This window comes from Anser cygnoides, chromosome 9 (genome assembly GCF_040182565.1).
Source record: "Anser cygnoides isolate HZ-2024a breed goose chromosome 9, Taihu_goose_T2T_genome, whole genome shotgun sequence".
Taxonomy (NCBI): Eukaryota; Metazoa; Chordata; class Aves; order Anseriformes; family Anatidae; genus Anser; species Anser cygnoides.
In genome coordinates this window covers 18,093,970-18,117,544 of record NC_089881.1, presented here as the reverse complement: position 1 = coordinate 18,117,544, position 23,575 = coordinate 18,093,970, and the positions used below count along the sequence as shown (strand labels likewise).

The window sequence follows — 23,575 nt, the reverse complement described above, 5'->3', positions numbered from 1 at the left end:
GCTGGCAAAGACCAAGCCTGCCAACCAGCTGGGCTCGGCCCATGGAGCTGAAGGGGAAAACCCAGGTCAGAATGCACAGAATACATTACACGAACAGTGCAGACACAATCCTAGCTGAGCATGAGTATGAAGAGCAGGCTAAGGCAGGAGATTTGAGAGATTTGTTCAGGTAAAATGAGAACCAGACCATGAAGCAAACAATTCTGGCAGCTATTACAGTACGTATTACTTACAACACTGAACTTAGTGCACTGTCTGAGATGAAATGGGTGAAAAATGGAGAATAAAAAACTTTTAAAATAATACAATCTGAAGGAGGAAGAGCAGAAAGAGAAGGTGAGAAAACCACGTTGCTAAAAAGCAATGCGGCTGAGCAGATCACTAAAGAAAAGTGAGGGACTGGTTACATCACTCAAAATCATGCTGGCAGACTAGGCAAAGGCAAGCAGTAAAAATACCATTCACAGATACACCTTTGTAAATCTTGACTGCTATGGGCTGACGGATGCAACACGAAGAGGATCTTAACATGAGAGCTACTTTTGGACAACAGAAAATGGGCCTGCAACCCTGGCACAAAGCTAGACCTGAGCTTCTGTAACGTTATTCCCCACATTTCATCCCGACTTTCAGGATGGTATCAACTGTCTTCACTGAGCTAAGCCAACGGTATCTGTATGTCTTTTTATTTATTTTTTTTTTAATGACTAGACAGGGCTGATTTAAGACCTAAATTTAGCCAGGGAAACAGAAAGAGTGTCAGCAAGTGATCCTATTTCAGTCAGCATACCAAAAGGAAAGGCCATTCCGAGGTCTGAATGTCATTTGGCACTACGGGATGTGCACAGGCAAACAGCCATGGGAAGAGGCCTGGCCAAAATGACCGCATCGGTGCAAGCAGATGTACAGCTGAGAAGCCCCACTCGCATGTGTGCGTCCAGAGGAAGGAAGTTCATTTGAAAACAAGCACACAATCAGTGTTTTATCAGTACTGTAATATCTCTACCCTTGTTACGGACGTGCATAGGGATTTCTCCAGTTCTCTGAACAGAGGGATTTGAAGAGAATCAGGCACAGCAGATAAACATCAAGCTTGCTTCCAAGTCTGATTCTTGCCTAGACATGGCTAGCAGGCAAATTCCCTCTCCCTCAATGAAATGTGTGCAGTCAGAGCTCCATCCTCAGCTCTCAATTCAGGTTAGCCCTTGAACACTGATTTGAGGAGGCCAGGAGACTCTGAATTTGTTGACCTCTTTAGGAAGAAAAGGGCACCTGTTCACCAAAGTAGTTTGTCCATGTCAGTTGAAAGAGAAGGGAATTCTGGCTGTGGAATAAAGTGAGCAAAAAAGGGCTTTCTGCAGCTATCTATTGTAAGCATGCACGCGCAGAGGAATGCATTTGCAAATATCACGCTAACTAATGTTTGGGCATGTCTATGTATGTAGGTCCGTTTTGTGGGGCACTCTCATGACCAGGTGTTGAAGCAGATGGAAAATTAACCAGATTATGGAAGTCTTACTGGGCTGAACTTCTGCCTTGGAAAGCAGTTCATGTTTTAAAACACAAAAGTGCAGGGGTTGCTTACAGCCCACCCCACAGTACTGTGCTACACCACAGCTGATAAAGCACATTTGCCTGGTAGCTTCAAAGATGAGATAATGCCAGTGCATCTAAATAACAACACTTGTTATCTACCTGTGTCTTCAATGTTTTGTCATATGGGCACAGAAGACCAGTTATTCCAGAGGGACTTAGAAAGTTACTAACTTGCTGAATGATGTCATCTGCGATCACAGACCTTATCTGCACAACGAGCACAAACTTTATTCTGCAGGATACACAGAAACAAACACTACAAAGGACAGATGTTCTCCCTACATTTGTCTGAAAAATTACACCGATTTCTCTGGTTCACTGAGCTATGAACAAAAGTATTTTCTATGCTAAACTGGGTGAACTGCTTTTCAAATGATACTTCATCTTACCTGATTCATGGCCATATCCCTTGTAACTCCACAAGAGTTGGAGATTATTTTTTTCTCTTAGTCCCTTTGATACTTACACATTCTCCTTGAGAATAAAATAAAACGTGAACTACTAGCAGCAAGTAACTGGAAAGCTATCATAGTACACACTGTACAGTAGTACTGAAAAAAATAACAAACGCAGTCCCTTTACTGCTTGCTGAGATGTAGGAAGGATACACTCTCTTTGCAAGGATCAACCGACAGCAGATTAACAAAGATCTGCTGCACCCAAACAGATGCACTACTTACGCAAACAAAGATTTTACTTCATATAATTATGTCATAAATCACAACCAAAGCTCATCGCTCAGGTTCTTCTCCTTCTAAGTTAATACCTTTGTCCCTCAACTTCTACACCAAGGTTGGCAAGTTTCATAGCAATTCAAGAAGTGCAGAGTCAATGTCTCTAAAAGCACTGCAACAAATTCTAGAAAAATCCTTGGATAACTCGTATCTTGATGGCGAGATCTATGATTGAAACTAAGAGTCAAACCAATGTGCTGGTATGCAGTAAATGTAGGTTCAAATTCCAGCCTGTCACTGGCCTTGAACAGGTTGTTTAAATCAAGCTGAACAATCAATTTCCTCAATATGAGCTTTGGCGAACTTGTCTGTAGCGTAAGATACTACTTACACATACCTCATCTTCTGGAAAACTGGCATATCAGAGCTGTCATGACTTACTAAATTATGAGATTTGATTCGTCACTCATTGTTCATTGCTCTGGCGTCCCTCAGGAGAAGAGGCTGAAGAATCAAAGTATTTCTCCAACATTACCTTGAATCACCCACCAGCATACCAAATACAAAGAATCGGCAAACTAGCTTTGTGCTTATCTCAGCTATTATTGCTATTTTATTAACCCTGAAGCTGGTCATCCTCCCAGTCCTGAAGCTAGTGAAGAAATACAGAAGAGTTTCTCCTTCCAGAACAAAGGCCCTACAGAGCAGAGGGAAACAATGAAGCCGTTAAACTCACAGTGTGTGGTTTCTCTCAGCTTGCTTTGGCAACTCCATATGGGGAATACATGTAGGTGGAGCTGGAAAACTTCTTACCTAAACTTGAAGGAGGCACGTTTTCCCCTCGTTATCCTCTAAGCACCTTTATACATGAGACCACAGGAAATAATAAATCGCTGCTGTACTTCTAACTAGCACAAACAGCCATGGTCCAGAGACAGGATCAGGGGACTGAAAAAATATTAAGCTCTTTTTGGATAAACAGAAAGTAATTCAGCAGCCATACCATAGCCTATTTCCTCAGAGCAGTGGAAGTGAGTTTGTTTCACTCCACTTACACAGCTGCAGGCAAACAGCAGGGAAACATCCTAGCTGTAGAGCAATCTCCCAGTAAACAAAGCACCAGAAAGCACAATGTGCTTGCCAGAACGCTGTCAACAAGGCACTCACCTCTCTTTCCCACCCTGCTTTAGTGACTTGCTGGTGGCTGTTCCACGAGAGCAATCTCTCTCTTATTTTTCATTCCTTAAAACAGTTTCTTAAAAACAGTACAAAAATAACTGTACTGTAACATTTCCCAGAGGTAAGGCTAGTCTACAGTGTATACAGCCCAGGATCCTACACTTCCCCCAGCCTAGCCAACTGCATCAGCCTTTTACACTGTTGCTGCTTTTCTTTTCAGACATCCAAGAACCCTGTTGCCCCTCTTTTTACAATGCAGCAACAGACAAAGCTTAGATACTAAGGCTTTGTTTGGTATCTTCCTTCCTCAGGCTGCTGCTTAGACCTCAAGGAGAAGACACAAAAATCAGAGTATGGAATGCAATTCACCAGATGTTTATCTAGGGGCAGTGAGCAGAGGACACAGTTCAGCTATCACAGAAGACAAAGAGGAGTCTTTTTACTGACTTTAAATGACCTTAGAAGCAAAAAGCATAAGATGATATTCGGTTTACAAAGTTATAGTCTTCCTGATAACAGCTTTCCTGATAACATGCAAATCGCATTTGATAATCTATAATGCACAACTCATAACAGGAAGGCTGGTATGTGTTCTCACTGCACTGCTGACCTCAACAGCACCGTGGCAAATGCTTGTTCCAACCCCAGACTGCGTGGATCTTCTTAGTTTGTCTGTTCCTGAGGACACAACCCACACACTGCCCTCAGCTTGTGTGACACATCCCCTAATAAGCCAATTACAAGGTCACAGATCCTCAGTCCTAAGAAGTTTACCAGCTTTCTTGAGTCTGGTCTGTCTGACTTCTGGTGAGCTTAGAGCATGATGTTTGCACTTATGACTTCCCTCATCTGCCTATATGTCCTATGCAGTTCCAGCCCTGGAAAGATCTGGTTTGTGGGGCATCATGAAATAAACAGTACATTGATATGACAATTTTTTCACTTTCCTCTTGGGGCAGAGGGAAAGGGATTCTCACAAAGACAAAATTAACAAAATACATTTCCACTAAGATTAGGTATTAATAACTGTTCAAGCAAAGCTAGTCTGTCCAGTCAGAGCTTGGTATGCTTCCTGGGAAGTGTTAGAAATAGATGCAACTCTCCACTTGTTATATCCAGTGCCCCTGAGAGTTATCACAAATAGCCCATCTTAGCTCCCTTTTGATCTGCTCCCTTTACTGTCACTCTACAGATCTACACACCTCTCCCGTCTAGTTAAAACCCTGAAAACCTGTCCTGTGTGAAGCTTTCTTCTTCTTTCCCATGCAAATGATGCAAGTGGTACCTTGGGCTCTCTACACATAAGAAAGTTTCATACCAACTGGATGGATGCAGAATCTCTGGTACATCTAGGTAGCACCGCTAAAAGCAGTGAGCCACTGAGGAAGCAAGGGTCTGATGGAAATAAACAGACATTTATACTTAGGCTCACCTGGGAATGCTGGTTAGATATGTGACCACGTTCAGAAAATCCTCATCGGGTATGTCACTGAATCCTGCAAATTCTGGGAAGGTAATAATGGGTGCTCCATCCTTCCCTCTTCCTCCTGCGAAAGAAAGGTTGTAAATAGATTAGAGGGTGGTTTTATACCTTGGGACAGACTGGTCAATATTCAGTTGAATGGGAAACACTGGTATATCCTTCGTTGAAAAGCACACATAACCTGTATACATGGGATAAAGGAGCTCTACAATCATCTGGAAGCGTTCAGCGCCAGGGTGGATGGGGCTTTGGGCAACCTGGTCTGGTGGAAGTTCTCCTTGCCTATGGCAGAGGGGTTGGCACTAGATGATCTTTAAGGCCCTTTCCAACCCAAACCATTCTATGATTCTATGATCTTCCCATTTCACGTTCTAACTCACTGTAGCTTCATTACCCCAATGCACTGAATTGATTTCAAATTCTGAGCAGAGCCATGGCCTCCACATTGGCCTGGGATGAAGGCAAATGGTGTCTGACATATTGACCTCGGGGCACTCCAGCTACGCTACCTGCCAGCAGCAGTGATGTGCAACACGCTGTCAGGCCAATCTAGCCAGACTTCCCCCTGGCCCAGACCGTTTGCTGTAGCCTGGAGACCAGGAACTGGGGCCAGCACCCAGTCAGGATGGTTTGTTACAGATACTTAGTGACATCTTCTGGACGTGAGCAGCAACAGCCAGGAACACAAACGGGATGCTTGCCTGCTCTGTCTCTTGCAGCATTCAGTGCACTACCAGGTATTTAATACGTGGTTCCTGGGCACCACGCTTTCCCATTCACATACTTCAGAAACGTGAAGACATTCTTTACATGTGGGAGATGTAGCTACCTGGACTATTCTGGGTTAAAGCAGCAATATTTGCCTGTGGAGGACAAGATAAAGATTCCCCTAGATGTTCTCCTCTAAGCACCTGATAGTTTACCTGCAGTCAAAGTCAAGATTTGTCTAATCTACAAGTTTCATATGGCACTTCTCATCCTTTGTTTCCCTTTTATCTTCTCTTTCTGTTACATCCACATTCATGTATGTGTTCCTCTTCCTCTGGCCTCTTTTTGCTGAATTAGATAAGGCAGACTGATGAGGCACTGTAAGTATGTGGGTGTGTACTTTTGTCACAGGATCCCCTATAAGAAGCCACTCAAGGAATGGATGCAGGCAGACAGAAAGCTGCCTTCTTCCCTTCACCCCTGGCAACAAACCTAGCAGAACACACAGGAGCAGCTTCAGACTGAGCATTTGACTAAAAGGCTGGATTAACAGCTCTCGGGCTCCTCCTCATTCCCTGAGATGGAGGTAGAACTTATGCTACTACTAAAACAGAAGAATGCTCAAGAGGCTCTTGAATACAGAAATCTTGTATTTCAAATTAAAAAAAAAAAAAAGAAACTCACAGTTCCTGCAATACTATGAAATCAGGGTGAAGTTCGATGGAGATTTGTGAAGCAAAATTGTTAAATATTATGACAGGGAGAAAAAAGGAATGCTGGAAGTGTTGGGTGGCAAGTAATAATGCAAATGTTAGGAACGTGTTGTTCATGTCCATATCTGAACCTGTAGCGGTAGTTGGGTTACAAGGGAAAACAATCCGTACCCGTTATCCATGTGTCCATCTATTTAGCAAGGTAACAAGAGTGGATGTTAAGGTATAGAGTGGAAGCTACTTATATACCCAGGGTGTCTAGAAAGCTCTCTCCTCTTTACAAGAGCAGTTCCATGCATCTACATGTTAATGCCATTTTTTTTCCCTGATACTAAACCAAAATTTGCTGCAGTATGCAAATTTTTGCAGAATGTGAACTGACAAGTTGCAGCCCCATCTCTTCCCCTGAGCCATCACCCTTACCTTCTAGGGAGTTGTCACAAGATTTCTTCCAATCCTTGAAATACTCTGACTGGCTCCTCAATGCCTTGGCAGGGCAGAGGGCACAAACTAAATACCAAGAGGGACAGCCTTCAGTCAGTTCCACAGACATCAGGTTGAAGTGCACAGAATTTCACCCCAAAGACTCTCTGTATAGTCACTGACCCTGCTGGGATTGTGCCTAAAGCCCATGCTCCCAGGCATCACTAGTGGGAAAAAAAAAAAAAAAAAAAGACTATTTGCTGACCAGAAAATTTTACAATTCATTCTAAGTAAGGCAGACAAGGACAGAACAAGCTCCAACAGCTCCAGTGAAGGACAAAAGAAAAGAAAAAAAAAATCAGAACAAGGTTAAGAAAAAAAAAAGACATAAGTAGAAAGTAAAGGCAGGAGGAGGGAGACTGAAAAGGAGTGCTGAGCAGAGTGAGACGAGAACAGGGAACAAAGCTGAGGAGAGTTACATTACGGCTAGCCAGGGCACGTCCGCTCTATTCAGCGGTGTCTGTGCAGCAAGATAAAGGGGCCAAGGACTGCCAGGAGCAAAGTTGCTTGATGGAAAGCCAAAGCAACGAGAGGCACAAGCTGAGCTAAAGGGCTGCATGGGGAGGAGCGAGGTGTAATGACTTGAGTTCAGTGCAGTCTAGAGGAGAAAGAAAGATACACTGAAAGAGAGAGATCATGAGCCTAGCCAGGCCTGGCAGCTGTCTTCACGCAACGCGCAGGCCTCTGCCTCGCCGGCTTGCAGCTCCTCCAGGCTCCATTAGATGCCACCCTGCAGCACTCTTCGAGCTCTCAGCCACCTCCAGCACCTTCTGGCAGCCCCAAACGCTGGCTCCAGGCCAGGGAAAGAGCAGCTGGTGGCAGTGGCTCTTGCAAGCAGCAGCCATCAGAGTTGGAGGCTCAGCTGGCAGGAACAGGCGGCTCGGGGCTATCCTCCAGCTGCGCTCACACCAGGCTCGCTTCTGACCCTGCCTCGGGGCAGCCAGGCCATCCTCTGGCAGCTGCCCACGGGGCACTGCTGCTCACACAGTGACACCCAGGCTGCTGTCACAGCTAGCCTGAGCTTTGCCTGCACAGGAAACTCACCCAGATTTCGTCTGCCATCTCCTGACGCAGAGCTGAGCTCCCCGCCCAGCCTCCGCAAACACAACGCGATGCCACCCATCAGCTCCAGCAGTTTCCTGCTAGAGGTCCAGCTCCTTTCTGTTTTCATCCTCTGCAGACAGCCAGCGTCCTGCCTCACATCCAGCCTAAATTCATCGTATTAAAGGTCCGTGTTGGTCCCTATTCCCAGCCCACCTTTGCTTGGGGAAGGACATGCTGATTGTAAGCCTTGACGTGCTGTCTGAGGTAGGTTGTCAGTAAGCAGTTAACTCCCATTCCAGGTCATACAGAAGTGTGTGAAACCCAACAACTTAGAGCACTTGAGGCAGACGACATCAGCAGAAGTTGGAAAAACAAGAGGCAGAGCTGCCTGGAAAAAGGCAAGGATGAAGTGGAAAAGATTACAGTCTGCTTGACTTCCTGCCAGGTTTGCCACTCAAAAAACCAGCACCCCTTCTCTCCTCTTCCAGAGCACTTTCCTTATTTTCCAACCCAGCTTCTTGCTCAGCTTTTCCTCTTCTCTTGTGGCCTAAGGGCAAAGGGACAGGAAGAGCCCAGGTGACAGGACAGAAGTACACAGTGAATGTGGAAGGGAAAGAAAAGCAGAAGAGATGGCACAAACAGCTCCGGGGAGTGCAGGGCATGGCAATAGGACCTTGGCTCAATCTCATGTGTGCCAGTTCCCCAGGGCCCAGGGGCACAACACAGGAACAACTACGAGGTGCTATCAGATATATTTCATGTTCTTAAGACAAATTAATTTATCACAGGACACAGTGACAGATCTTCTAGCTGCCAGTACATTCTTGCTAGCTGTTACGAACAGGGCCAGAATTCAGTTGTGGCCATAAAACAGGTGAAGCGTTTCAGGGGAACGCTTATTCAGGGGAACAGGCATGACGGTTAATGGGATACTGTAGCAGAGAGAGTTTAATTTTGCTTTGCAGTGTGAAGGGTGTGATTGACAAATGAAGTGTGAGTGCTGCATTCTGAGAGCTCACACAGCTGGAGACGCATGTTGGTATGACAGATGTAAAAGCACCAAGCAATTACAACTGCAGGCCAAATTCCTGGCCACAGTTGGGATCCTAGGAAGTCAACCACTCCCCATTCTAATCCACCTATGCTTCCTGCCCAAGCACCAAACAGAGCCATGGTTTAGATGCTGAGGTGCTGCATTCAAGTCCCACTCACATCAAGCAGCTCTTTTTGTAACACGAGCAGCTAGACTTGTAAAATAATATCTAACCAGGTATTAGCAAATATGCTGAATCCTTTGGGAAAACAAAACCAGGCTATCAGCAGAAGTTCCAGAAGTTTGTCTGCAATTTTACAGCACACGCCTTGCCGCCTGCCCCAGACACCAACTCATCAGATAGTATTGGAAAGTTTTCTTTCAAATTTTGCTGACGTGCAGGCAAACTGCTTGTGTCTGCCCACATGCAGAGAGCTCCCTTAGTCATAGCAGAGCCAAGCACAGTTCATCTTGTGGGTCAGACAGATGAAGGGTTTGGTCATACCTTGGCTGAAGTTTCTCTGCCTTGGTTAGGTTTTGCTTTTTCCATGCTCTGGAATAGCTTTTATTTTGTTTCTCCATGTTGATTAAGGGATATGAATGCTGAATTTCTTATTAAAGTTAAATCACACTTCCTGGGCTTAGGTTTTTCCACAATCTCCAAATTGTCCTTTCAGCAGGGTCAGGCCAGGTTTTCCAAAAGGCTCAGTTCAAGCAGGAAGCAGATGGCCAAATGCCCTCCAGGCTTCAGAAATTAAATAAGCTGGCTTCACAGTCAGTTATCATTTTCAGATATAGTCTCCAATGCACTAAAGTGCATTGACTTAGGAAGAGCAGAACAAAAAGAAAATGAATCTCTGCTAACACACTTCGTGACAGTTTGTCTAATAAATTCGTGATTTAGTAACAGGATCTTTTATTGCTGCATGTGGCAGATTGGGTTCTTTGACAGAGTAATTAGAGATAAGAACAGGTTGTGAAGGTGCAGATAAAAAGAGAGAAGGCAGGAGCAGTTCCAAAAGCAGGTTGGTACAGTGGGTTATTAGTCTATCAGTGGGACAGGAACAGTATTTTACCAGTGTCTCTCCATCCTTCAGTAAAAACTGGTTCATGTTAGAATAGGCAGCTTCTCAGTACTACCTATCCTTGTAATCTAGTACTCTTAACAGCTACAGGAAACACAAACATAGCTGCATATGTGTGCAAAGCACTCCTGTGTTGTCACAGCTGTAATCCCATAATTAGGAGCTCAGTTGTCAGGGAAAGGAAAGAGGCAGCGGTGGTTTCAAAACTAGAATTTAACCACAAGAGCCAGCATTCCCATTAGATCTCACAAGCTAAGCAAGGTTACATCAGCGCACAGAAAGGAAATGACGAAAGTAAACTGCACGATTAAGGACCTCATCACATTGCATTTCAGCCTTTTCCATGACCACAGCAGTCCAGGGAAGCCTTGGGAGAGTCTCCCTATTATTGGCATGAACAGTACAGTCTTGGTTAGTTGGGTAGCTAGAGAACCAGGATATGCAGGAGGCTGCCAGTGTCTAATTCATTATAACTAGACCATGTCAAACACTAAACTTATTAGCTGGCTACGTAATTCTCATCAGGTGGTCCTGAAACTACAAGACAGTCAGATCCTCTTCTGAGAAGTTTTAGCACAGCAATAGTAAAGTGTTTCTAGTGAGTCATGTCCAGAGAAAACAAAGAGCCTCTGGTTCCAATTGTTCTACTCTTTTCTGCTTTACTGCACAGAAATATCATGATTGCATTACCCCTGACCTCAGATGATAGCTGTTAAGAAAAAGCTGATATCAACTAAAAATACTTTTTTTCACTTTTTATTTATATATATATATAAAAAAAAAGTTTGCAAAAGCGATTTGAGTTATTCTCATCACTGGACAAATGCATCTGGGGTCTCCAGGACTGAACAGGAGAGCTCAACAGCATCAGAAGCTGTGCAGTAGCACAAACCAGACTGTCACTGCTAACACACACTGAGCTCTGCATGTGCGTGCATGGCAGAGGTGTCTAGCTGCTCTCTCAAGGCTGTAGCCTATAAAGTGAAAGAAATCTAACTAGTATAAAACAGAACATTTTTACAAAGCTGTTCAGAAAAAACGTATGATCCATCAGGCCAAAGCAGTCTACAGGTTCGAGTGTCTTACTGCTGCTGTGATGAGGCTAAGGAGCAGAGGGTTTTTGTCAGACAGCAGTGACTGAGCTGGAATGTGACAGCATGGAAAACCAGGAAAAAGGCTAAGTCTCAGGAGATTTTCGGTTACCAAGTAAGCAAGCACTGAGGCACCAAAATATCTGTGGTTGCTTGTGCACAATGAAAAGCAGCAGAGCTACATGCTAGATATAGCTTTTACTAATAGTCTTAAAAGCTGCAAACCAGGACCAGGTTGCTCAAAGCCCCATCCAGCCTGGCCTTAAGCTCTTCCAGGCATGGGGCATCCACAGCTTCTCTGGAAAACCTGTTCCAATGCCTCAACACCTTCATAGTATAGAATTTCTTCCTAATAGCTAATCTAAATCTACCCTTTTTTAGTTTAGAACCATCACCTCTCATCTTATCACCACACTCTGACAAAGAGTCCGTCCCCGGCTTTCCTGTAGATACCCTTTAGGTACTGAAATGTCACTATGAGGTGTCCCCGAAGCCTTCTCTCTTCACCAGGCCGAACAACCCCAACTCTCTCAGCCCATTTGCATAAGAGAAGTGCTCCATCCGACCATCTTCATGGACCTCCTCTGGACTTGTTGTAATACACCCATGTCCTTCTTGTGCTGAGAGCCAAAAAGTTGCTCTTGCTAGTGAAGACTGAAGCAAAAAAGTCATTGAATACCCAAAAGGAGTTGAGCAGTGATTAGAATTCCCTGTTTCCTTCCTTGTATTTAGAATATTTTAAAAAGTCGGTTAGCACTAACAAAAGGCATTAGAGAACTGCTTCACTCATGCTATACCCTAAGGGAGAACTGGTTTCAAATTTGACAACAGGCCCCAGATTAGGGGATTGTCATCTCCCACTCAGTCATTTTTGCAGCTAAGCAACTAGCACAAAGGGGAAGGGGCTCCCAGCTTTTCCTGACAAGCCAAAAGAGAACACTGCAACATTACTCCATAAAAATTGTCTTTGGATAGATGCTATATTAGCATTTCTTTGTTACCCTGCACTGAACACAATGGTAGAATGCATACTTTAAAAGACAAAGATGCAGCAAGGATTGGGCCTGCTGAGCTGAGCATTTGCAGAGCCAGGTCTGTGTACTCTCTGCACTGCACATCCAGTGTTCCTGTCCACCAAGCAGAGGAGGGACAGGCTGGAGGGACATACCTTACTATGACCATCTAAGTGTTTTGTGCAAATTAATGATACCTCACTGTGTGTCTCTAGGGAAGATGGAAAGAAAATTCTTAGTTTCCTTATTTGCAAAACAGACAGAAAGAGACAAAAGATGTTGCCAGAGACCACAAAGTCTACAGCAGAAACCATTTTAGGACAAGGATTTCTCTTCTGCAGGAGGCAAAATATGTTAAATAATCTGGCAAATATTTCAGTATCAACTATTTCTTTGGGGCAGGAACTGTGTCACTTTGTGCAATTGCAAACTTCAGGCAAACAAAGGAATATGGTATAATCAAATCTTCAAAAGATTAGAACCTTACACTATAGAAATGAATCATTTCTAAAACAAAGGCAAATGAGGAAGAGGGGGGAGGTCATGAATAACTCCCTGATAAACCAGAACTTTTCCCACAAACAACAAGCTTGGACATTGTGGAAATATATGTACTGAAAGCTTTATTTAATTTCTTACCATTGTGGAGAACACAAAAAATTAACTCGCCTTAAGAAAAACAAGCACAACAAGCTGGCGCATATCAGTTCCATGCACTGTGAGGGTCTGATTATAACGGCCCTTTTCACTGGCAATATAAAAATGCTTTTGCAACTGCTGTGCAGAGCTGAAGAGTGACCGTCAGTGCAACAGATTCCAGCACATTTCCAAGAGAATCCCAGAATGTAATTACTGGAAAATTCTTACCTGACAAGATAGCAAACTGCCTGTGAAGCTGTTCTATTATATCCACTGCAACCAGCGGTCGTATCTCCTGCTGCATGATTTCATCTGTGTAAGGAAAGCAGAAATCTTCAATGAGTTAATAAAACCTTAATAACAATTTTTACACCCTTCAAGAACCCAGCAAACAAAGATGACACTCAAATGAAAATAGCCTGGCTTGACTATTGGCGCAGATATGATCTGACTGTCATGGATAAGTTTACGATACTTACAGTCTCATCTTCAGCCTACTTACTTTTCTATTGCCATTTGATTTCACAGAGCATTTCATAAACCAGCTCCAATAGACTTGCCAGAGTTCGTCACAGATTTGCTCAAGCTGATAGACTGCCCCTTACTAATTCATGTTCTGTATTAAGCTACTGAATTTGGGCCACCACGTAAAGCAGCTTTTCAGTCTTTCAAACAGTAAAGTCTATTTCAGACACAGAACCACGTTCCACTCCAAACTCCCTGGTCTCTTCTTAAGGACTGTGTGTAACCAACCAACCCAGAACAGTTTCCTTTGCTGATGCTTTTTCCGCTACCAGCGAGTATACAGTAAAGGGAGGAAATAAGGGGCTGTGAAGCTTTCTTCACACGAAAACAAAGCCTGTTCTTTTTAAGTAAGCACTAACAAGTTAAAAATATCTTGACAAGCAGCTCAAGAAAAATATTGACAATATTTGCACATGTGTAGATTCTGTGTGATCTATACAGTATCCAGCAAGTATAATCTGCATTGAGCTAATTTGATGTCTCTCAGTAACAGGTACTTACTGGAACAGGTAACTCTTCTCCCTGCTCTTCAGCACCATCTAGACAAGCAACATTTTTTTACTCGGGAATAGCTGCTATCTTAACTGGCAAGATCCAGGTTTATCTTGCAATAGTACCTCTTAAAATTGGGCCTTTCGCCACTTTACTGCTACAGACAACAGCCAGTCCTGGATCTGTAGAGCTGCCTCTGTACTAAGCTCTGCCTGAACCACCCAGGCAACAGGTGGAAGGAAGGAAGAAGGACGCAGATGGATCAGACAGCAGACTAAAGGCAAATTGCTGCTGTATTTAAGCATCAAGATCTTCACTGATGTCAATACGAAGCATGCACTGAAATACTTTGGTGCACCTGGTTTAAAATACACTGTCCAGAAAGAGATATGGAGGTCAGAGAGGCTAGAAATTGCTTCTCCTGCATCCTAGTCTGTTGCCCAAAATACTGTCTCTATCCTACTTTCAGACATCCATTCTGATCCTTTCCAGAACTAGGAATTTATTTTAAAATTACATACAGCTTGGATTTTTGTGTCCATTCCCTAATTCTTTAGACTCATTCAACTTTCAAACATTTCACTAATGTCAAGACAGTAACTGGAGAGGAAGTGTCATTGCCTTCTCCTAGGCAGAGGGTGACACCACATGAAGAGAAGCAGCATAGGTGTGGGGTGATACACTAAACAAGTAATTGCAAGCAATAGGAAAAAAAATCTCAAGGGGGTGGATTCTACAAGTCATCTCTAAGAACTAAAGAGGGGAAAAGTCAGACTGAAATGAGTTATATTTTTAATTTGTTATCCTCATTTCCATCCTGTTTATGCAGCCTATTGTCAGCTTTTCCAGTTCTTACAGGTGGCTAAGAGTGACCGGAAGAGCAGAGTAATGAATCACAGTTAATGGGCTTGATTTTAGTAGTGTTCAGAGCTTCTCAAAGGAAAGCCCACTGAGCAGGAAGGGATAGATTTATTATCTATATGGTAGATATAGATATACCAGCCAACAGCCATAAAAGCACTCCATCTTTTGAGAAAACTGAAACAGGCAAAGCAACTTATTAAGTTAAGCTTATTAAACTTATTAAGTTTTTCCTTTTTTATTTATTTATATATTTTTTTTTTGCTCTGCCATTTCCCCCACAGGTCCTAGTCTGGATATGCTTGGAGTTTAAGGAAAGGCAAAACAGAACCTTTAAATATACAAGGTTATTTATTACAAAGCCAAGAACACTACAAGCCAGATTTCTCCACTAGCTGCTTAAGAACAGCATGATGATGGCTGTGTTTAGAGTCAGATAAATACTACATCCGAGGAACCCCTAACAAAAAGGGCCTATAATGTATGAATGCAGTTCTCAAGAGGTACTGACAAGTGTCTCCAGATCTTTGGTCAAAGACCTCTATTATCCTTTGCGCAGTCTACTTGAAGTGCTCCTGAATCACTGCAGTAGTAATAGAGCCGTCTTTGTCAAAGTGCAGGTTGGCAGCAAGATGGAGGCAGACGAGAAGAGGGGTGTTAAGACTAAATACCAAAAAAAATGAAGTAGGAAAAGAAAATTAAAACTAAATATTTTAATTTTAAATATTTAAAGTATGGACCCTCAGAACTGAGATACCCTGGAGCATCCGCTGAAGAAACCACTGTTGATTTCAGCATCTGGAAAATGCAAAGATATTGTGAAAACCGTGAAGCCCAACAGGTAGACAGGTGCACTCAGGTTTGGGTGGCCAAGGCTGAGCTTGTACCAAGCAGTAGCATAAACGTAGCAAAGGTTTCTACAGTGGCCGAGGCCATCACAAGGAGGCTCAACAGAAGGGAAAAATGAACTAGAAAACATGCTGCCATCTCCAGCCTCTCTCAGACTTGCTTATTGCTCCAGGGTAAGACAGCCTGCCAGCCAACAGTTTGCTGTTGATGTTTGCCAATACGAAGCCATCACTGATATCAAACAGTCGAGAAGAACAGAATTTCCCCCCTTCATATAGCTGCTGTAGTAGCTTGCTTTAAAAATAGTTAATTTCTGGTTTCTAAAGATCCTTTTTCTACCACAAGAAATTTGTGGTGTAAGGGTAAGATGAGGTAATAGAAACAAGAACTGCAGAGTGCCAGTCAGGTCTCTTCAAATCCCCTGACTGGGTAAGACTTTCTCCAGCAAGCCATGTGGGATTTCCTGTAAAACCCGCACTCTGTACAAGACTTTCAGATGACGAGAAAGGTATAAAATAGATTTGGTGACTAGGAGTTAGCACAGAGTTAGCAATCAAGTCTGAGTCCTTGGAAACACATGATTACCTGGGGCTGATAAAGAAAGTTTTTCATCTTTGACTAAAAGAAAAACATGGAAAAAAAATCTTAAATGATCCTACAGGTCTGGTTTTGTTTTAAAGCCAAGACATTTTGCCTGGCATTAGTGAGCATTAAGCAGTTCATCTCTTCCACTAGACTTTATCCCAGGAGGCCCTGTAGCCTTTCTGGCCCACATACTGCAAGCCACACGCACACAAGATGTGGTGTTCAGCCTCTCAGGCAGAAGCAACGTGCCATTTTCTTATGTGATATATACCACGGCTGAGAAAAGCCTGCTTTACCAGCTCGCTATCAGCATGCCAGCCTAAGAGCTGCAGCTTCATGGACTGCTTCAGAAAAGCTTATTGGCATATTTTAATTCATTACATAGGGGCCCAAAAGTCAATGGGAAAGGTTAAGGAAGCCGAAAAGTCACAGGAATTTGACAACAATTGTCTTGCTTCATTGTACCTTGCTAATATCCACAGAAGAAATTTATCAACCCCTGTTTGCTCCAGAGCAGTCCTGTCCTCTGCCAAAAATGCACATAGCCACGAAGCTGCACATCATCTCAAGGCATACACCAGCCAAGGGGCTGGAGCATGGTTCTCTAGGCAGCCTTTTTGAGCATTTCCTAGCTTCTGTCTGGTTACTCCTGAGGTCTTCACTTTTTTTTTTTTTTTTATTGACAAGGCAGCCACACTTAGCTTCTCAAATTTAAAAAAGAATAAAGTTGAATTGATCAAACAGTATTCTGTGGAACAATGCCAGTCCCCTACACAGGTCACCAAAGCTGAATCTTTACACATACCATGCAGAACTTCATTACTTGAGCTAATTCAATTTGCCAGGACAATTAAAATGTGAATAAGGATGTGATGCTAGAAGGGAAAAAAATGAAACAAGCCAGTTTATCTACCCTTGGTGCTCCTCTTAAACTGCTATATGTTCAGTTCCTAGCAGAGATCATTCAAATGTTTGCATGCGAGACTAGTTTCCTTGCAGAATCATTAGGCCTTGCATTGTTGTTTCCCAAGCATTTCTACCAAGGGGAGAGAAAAAGAAAAGCAATTGCTAGAGTCACGTCTGACAGCTTCTCCTCCCTTCCCGATCTCTAGAGAAGCTAGCTGCAATTGTGCTATCCTGTTTTTAAGAGAAAAGCCATTCAGTTATGCTCATAATTCTTCACTGTGCAGTGAAACATGCGTGGGTTTCCCCCGACACACGCTTTCTATTTTGCTTCTCGTCACAGCTGTATTCATTCCTGCAGGTCTGGTGCACAGCACACAGACTGCCGCCTTCAGAGCTATGCCAACAGCAGCTGATTAAAAGCTCCAATGAATGTAATCTTGTCCCCTCCTCTCGGAGCAGAAACTAGTTTATATGCTAATGGCAACTAATGGTTTCCAGCAGCGTCGGTGAGATGACCTGCTGGAGGGAAAGATTGGATTGCGCCAAGCAGATTGACACAGCAGTGCCTACTGCTCCACGAAAGACAACCCAAGGCAAGCAGCCATAGCAGGACACTGGGGTTTCTTTGTTTTTAGCGACTGAATGCTGCAACTGCCTGGCCTTCTGTTAGAAAAGGAGGGGGGTTCTTCAATCCCCCATCTGAAGTCACTAATCTTGGAATAATGGGTTACAAATTTCCAGAGCAAAGTTCATCTCTTCCTAATGACAGCCTAATTATGCAATTCACATTTATATCATGCTGTGGGAGAAGGAGGGATGGAAGACAGCTGGGAGTGAATTTAAATCTCTGCAAAATTGGTGGAGTACATCAGCCTACTTCTACTTTGTACAAGCTCAGTCAAGGATGACCCTCACAGTATTAAATCAAAACTCTGGATTTGGGAAAAAAATCAGATTGCTGTTACGATGGGAAAAGTGCCAGGTAGAATTAAGCATAAAGCCAGAGATTTCATTTGAAGAGCATTAAAGGACATCTAATGTCAGGCATTCTCATTCTTCTTTAAAATTACCAAAGGACATCACAAATCCAGAGTCTGAAAGCTGTGAAGTACCTACAGTTCAAACACCCAAGTTCTGTGTCTTCTGGCCATGAACAAAAACCCAGTTAGCAAAGTGTATATCAGAGCTAAGGTAGATTTCAAGAATTAAACATAAAAAGGAGACAGTCAAATTTGCATGTCATCAATGAAAAGGTTTAAGTAGGCTAAAGGGTTTTAAAAATACTCTATCCAACCAGAATTTTCAGTGCAAGCCTTCTAAGTAAAGTGTTTCCCTTCCTGAAGGCCAAAACGTACTTATAGGTTGTTTCATCAGAGAAAGAAGCTTTTGGTTTGGGTTTCCTTTTTTTTTTTTTTTTTTTTAAATTCTATTTATTTCCCTTCCTCACTATGTGTGCCCTTTGTTTACTTTTTGATAGTTTGTTTACTCTTCCAGCCTGAAGAGAGAAACAGCAAGATCGGTTCCTGGTGCAAGCTGGCCACATGTGCTACAGATTGCTTGCTCTAGGCGGAACTAAAAACCCAGCTATCAACAGAAGGGAAATCCCATCCTTTCTCTTATCCTTCTACAGTATTACAGACAGGCAGGCATCAATGAGGTCAGGATACTGTGCAGGTCAACATTGCCACAATGTAAAAGGGAAATTTCCAGTTTATCCTCAGAGAACAACAGCTGTTAGCAAACTGCAAGGACTTTAAGGACTTGCTTGCAGTGCTTTTCAAGTCACAAGGAGTCCAGCTCACTCCTTTACATTGGAAATACAAGTGAACCGTAGTTATTTTGGATCCAAACCTGAACTCCCCCCAGGACCAGAGGCTTTAGATCCAGGCTTCCCGGTTGTTGCCAGGTCAGCAGACCCCTCAGGCACATGCTTAAGGCAAAGTTACGTCCCTGTGCAGCTGCACTGAAACTGGAGGAAATGTACACATACTTAGAGGTCTGTTTTGTTAAATGTTTAAATGTGTAATTATCTAAAATGACAGAGTAGAGGCAGGAAGTTCAGATACAGAATTAGAATCTGAGCCCAGGGAATCCCAAGACTTGGAAGCAGTGAATTTGACAGTTCTCAATCAGGAGAATTTATGGCTTAAAAATCACTTATTCACTTGAGTCAAATTGGTGAGCAGGCTCAGGAACCCAGGCAGGATGGGTCCCTGCTGCTACCATATGCGGTGCTGTTGCTGCTAATGTGCACCCTCCGGGGTTTATTTCAGCTTTCTAAGCCAACTTTAAAAAATGTTGGTATAGACTTCCCTGGGGGAAGAAACTGATTTTGCCACATTTTCCAATTAACCACTTCTTGAAAAACAATCTTTTGATGTTCATGTTTGGCTGTTTGGTGTGCACAGAGTGTCACCCTTCAAGGATTTCTACAGTTATTTAGTGCCACAACGCATCATGCATTTATGCACACATCTATGAATGCTTGGTTAATGATCACCATAAAAGCTAAATTTTAAAAACTAACGCAAAATTACTGAAGCATACACTATCATTGTTTACTTTAGGTGACTTCATATCCCAACCTGTTCTGAAGATACTTGATATAACATTGCTGCAAAATCATGAGATAGTGATTAATAAATCTCATACACCATTGACTATCGATAATCAGCATAGAAAAAAGAAACACCATTCCACATCATTTGCACAGCAAAATAATTGTTTTGAAATAGATGTTACCTGTTTTCACAGAGCACAAAGGATATCATATAGAAGTTATATTCTGCTCCCCAGAAAACAAACTTCCCTGATTAAAAGACATTCAAGGCCAAGGTCTAATCTCGGTAACACCTTCACGGACTGAATCCAGATTTACAGCAGCACAACCCAGCACCTTGTCTACTCCCTCAGCTGTAAACACTTCTTGATAGTTTCTAAATTTTGCCAGAGAAAAGTTAATTCATCGTCTTCCCAAAAAATGCATGCTTCACAGCAACACTGGATTGCTGGAACACAAGTTCCTGGTCAGAGAACAGAACTCAATAAAAGACGGTTTCACATTTCCACACTGTCCTGTGAAAATCTATCACGAATAACAAAAAACACATGTGGCAAACTGCAAAGTCAAATACATTCACTATAATACTTTGACACTAAGCTAATCAAGAGATAGCAGACTGGATAGCAGACTTCATTCCTTCCTCCCCAGAGTGTGCCAGCAGACAGTTTCACAGCTGAAACCTTACCTAAAAAAATGCTAGTCACTGGCTCAACTCTGAACTATTGCATCCAGCAAAATCATTTCAGAGACTATCCACATAATTATTTTAATGAGGGACCACTCGGCTCAGGAGCTGAAGGATTGTTTTCTTGCTCACTCCCGAAGAGAGGCCAGTTAGCTCAAAAACATTTCCCTGGTTACTGCCATTGGAGATAAACAGTGAGCCATAGCAGCCATCACTACTGCCAGCAGCACTCTGAGCGTGTATCTGAGTAATGGGACAAACAGTGCTCGCAGCCAGACTGTCTGGCTGAAGAGACCCAGCCACCCCTCCAGCAGCCTTCTCCAAGCTGTCACCACCACCTCAGTTCAGATGCCCATTAGAAAAAAGCAATAGGAACGCTTCAAAGAGCGATGTCTCCCCCTCAGAGGCACCCATACACACTCACGAGCACGTGCGCTCCCTTGCATCCCAGGCTGGCTTCTCCGGCGTCCTGCTGTGGCAATGAGTTCATAGAAGGCAGAGGGGAGGGATGGAGAGAGGCAGCCTTCTGGGGAAGCAGTCCTGGATCTAAACAGCGGTGCACCAAAGAGCTGACGCTCTCCTGGAGGAGACTGCACAAATTGCTTAGTAACTGCTCCAACGCAAATCGCAGCGCAGACCTCTGACACACGCCATACCCAAGCTTTAACCCTCCTCAAGGTACAGCTGGCTTCTTCCCTCCCAGATCTGAGCTCTCCACTCAGATCCTCGGACGCTTTGGAGGCATTCACAGCTTAGCACAGACAAATAAAGGTACATCCCTACAGAGACAGAACAAATCCACTCGCCTAGGCTAAGGCACGGAAAGCGCTCTCATTAAAATAACTTTAAATACTAGAGTGTTCAGGGCCAAGGGAAACCAACAGCGTGGCTGTGAATAGCTATCTTGGAGGACTATCCCAGAGGCACACCCACACACCAGTGTAGTACTGCTATTTAAAGACGAAGGAAAAGCCTGCACAAAACCTATCGATTCAGTTGGAAACACAAAGCTAGCACTGGGGCAGGGGAGTAAGCAGTTGTAAACAACCAGACCAACAAATACTTCAGGACACAAGGTTGCACAGTGCCTGAAGAAAACATGCTGGTGTGACAATGGTAACGTGGTGCTGACCTGTCTGAAGCAGCACTGGCTCATTGCTTTAGCAACAGATTTATTGATAAAGTCGTCCCTGTGCCACCACCCACCCAGCAGCTCAGTAACTTCAGATGCAGGTCACTTCACCCAGAGTGCAGCAGAACAGCTGTCACCCAGGCAGCACGATGCAGTAGTAACTTGTTTCTTCTATAAACCCTGCTGTCAGCCAGGCTCGGAAGAGACAAGTGTCATTCATTTTACTGATATGGAAACTGAGGCACAGGGAGAGGGATCCAGGTCACTCTTGGTTTCTCTTACTTGCAAAATGAACAGCAGGCCAAATTTGTCTGACTGGTTAGGCTACAGTCAGGCTACTAGAACGGATCTCCACCTTGAGGATAACATACCCAGGGTTTCCATCGTTCCCCTATCAGCCAACCAACACAAGTTATTGCAATGATTATGGCACAGCACGACAACACTAACTGGATTTTGTACAGAGTTACAGAAAAATGCCAGATCAATGCAGAGCATCACCATGCTGGGGTACTAGATACGCACAAGAGCTTAAGACAGCTGCAGCGTTACAGCCAGACTTGGCAAATAAAGGTAAACGAGGAGAGCAGCAAGACGCATCGCTTGTTTTTACATTGCACTTTCCTTCCGCAGTCCCTCCTAAACTGCTTGCTAAACAAATGGATTTACCAGCTGCAGCACATACCTAATACTACTCTGCTGCCCACACTGATACAAACGTTCTCACGTAACTGATTTACAATCAGGCTGTCTCCCATTCCAGATGTGTTTTGCTCTCAGGAGGGGACGCTGTGGGTTGGAGCGAACGGACAAGAACCAAACTGCAGCGCCAGACCCAGCTCCTCTCCAGCAGCGCCCCAAACCAGGCTGGGTCCGCGCAGCCAAGGTCTGGTGTCAGGCACTGCCCTCTCCCGGGCAGCAGCCGTAAGCTGCCTGCAGAGGCTCCTCTCCTCCAGGAGCAGAGGTAGGTGAAGCTCTTAAGGGTTGTGGACAAGTATCAAGTCTATGGAAGCGGCCGATAAGCATGCCAGGTCATTAGGCTCAGAAAAGTGTTTTAGTCCTGGCTGGAGAGCTGCTGCAGACGAAGTGGCAGATCCAGCTGGGGAGTCAGAAGGCTAAATGCTACTTGGCAGGCGAACATAAGTTGATAACCTCACGAAGGTCTCCGGAGAGATGGAGAGGAATGAACTCACCTGAAAAGGGGCACCAAGGAATTCCCCACTGAATCTATAAGCATGCTCAAAAGAAAGTTTATCAGGAAAAAATTTCAGTTTCTTTAATTCGAATTAAAAGTATCGGGTATCTTTCATTTGCATAACCAGTAAAGGTGTACATCTAAGATGTTTTTGCCATGCTCAGAAGGCTTAGTCCTGCCTATTTCAGTAGAATAGCATCTTGTCCCACCAACATATGGAATAGAGTACTACTTACTGATGTTTCAATTTTGTGTTACTGGTAAATATCTGTAATACCAACAGATTTTATTTTTTTTTTTTATTCAAGGACCTGATCCTTTGATTTCATTACACTGTCTGAGCATCTGACCCCACATGTCCATGCGTTCACACCTGCAGGTGTGGCACTCTGAAAGCATGACAAGGACTGGCTCATACTCTAGTGTCTCTAACTCAAAGTCTCTTTCCAGATTCTTTCACTGTAGGACCAGAAGGGACCACTAGGTTCATTGTGTTTGACTTGTTGAACACACAAGAAGTTCACAGAAATTGGATTAAACCAGCATTTCAGAAAGCTCTTTAATCTTATGTTAAAGACTCCAAGCAACTGCAAATCCACTGCTTCCCCTGCAGCTGGCCTAACACAAAGAAATTGGCTTGTGTTTCTAAGCTCTCACTTTAACTTCCAACCCATTGACTTCTCTATTTTTGATTTTAAAAAATTATAGTTCCCACCACTTTCATCTTTTCACTGGCAGATCTCCCTTTCTGAGTCCAGCAGTAAAGTCAACGTGCAAAGGTTCAAAGGAGAATATTATAGGTATCCCATTCCTTCACCTCTTCCCATGTCACCTCTGCTCTACCCATTGCTAGCAGATGATTACCTTAACTCACAGCATTTCATAATCAGATCTTCAGTCATACAGACCTTTGCTCCTTAAAGTATGCTGCTGTGGGAGCTCTCTATCGAGGTGGTGATGGGAGTTTAGACAAGGACTGAACTCTGCAATCCTCAGTTTAATAACTTAGACAAGAACAAGATCTGAATATGAATCAGGTGC

The 23,575-nt window shown here is 43.6% G+C and overlaps 1 protein-coding gene across 20 annotated transcripts in view; it reads right to left on the bottom strand.

Moving 5' to 3' along the window:
* Window positions 1-23,575, bottom strand: part of MCF2L2 (MCF.2 cell line derived transforming sequence-like 2) — a 167,538-nt gene that overhangs the window by 110,894 nt on the left and 33,069 nt on the right. For 18 of the 20 annotated variants that reach the window (XM_067002231.1, XM_067002239.1, XM_067002230.1 and 15 more), the window contains 2 exons: window positions 12,970-13,053; window positions 4,882-4,996 (listed from right to left, as the gene is read on the bottom strand). In XM_067002231.1, coding sequence (XP_066858332.1) covers window positions 4,882-4,996; window positions 12,970-13,053 — 199 coding nt within the window. Of the gene's footprint in view, window positions 1-4,881; window positions 4,997-12,969; window positions 13,054-13,243; window positions 13,478-20,631; window positions 21,020-23,575 lie in introns of those variants that run through there. The other 2 variants (XM_067002238.1, XM_067002240.1) reach the window with 2 other exon arrangements.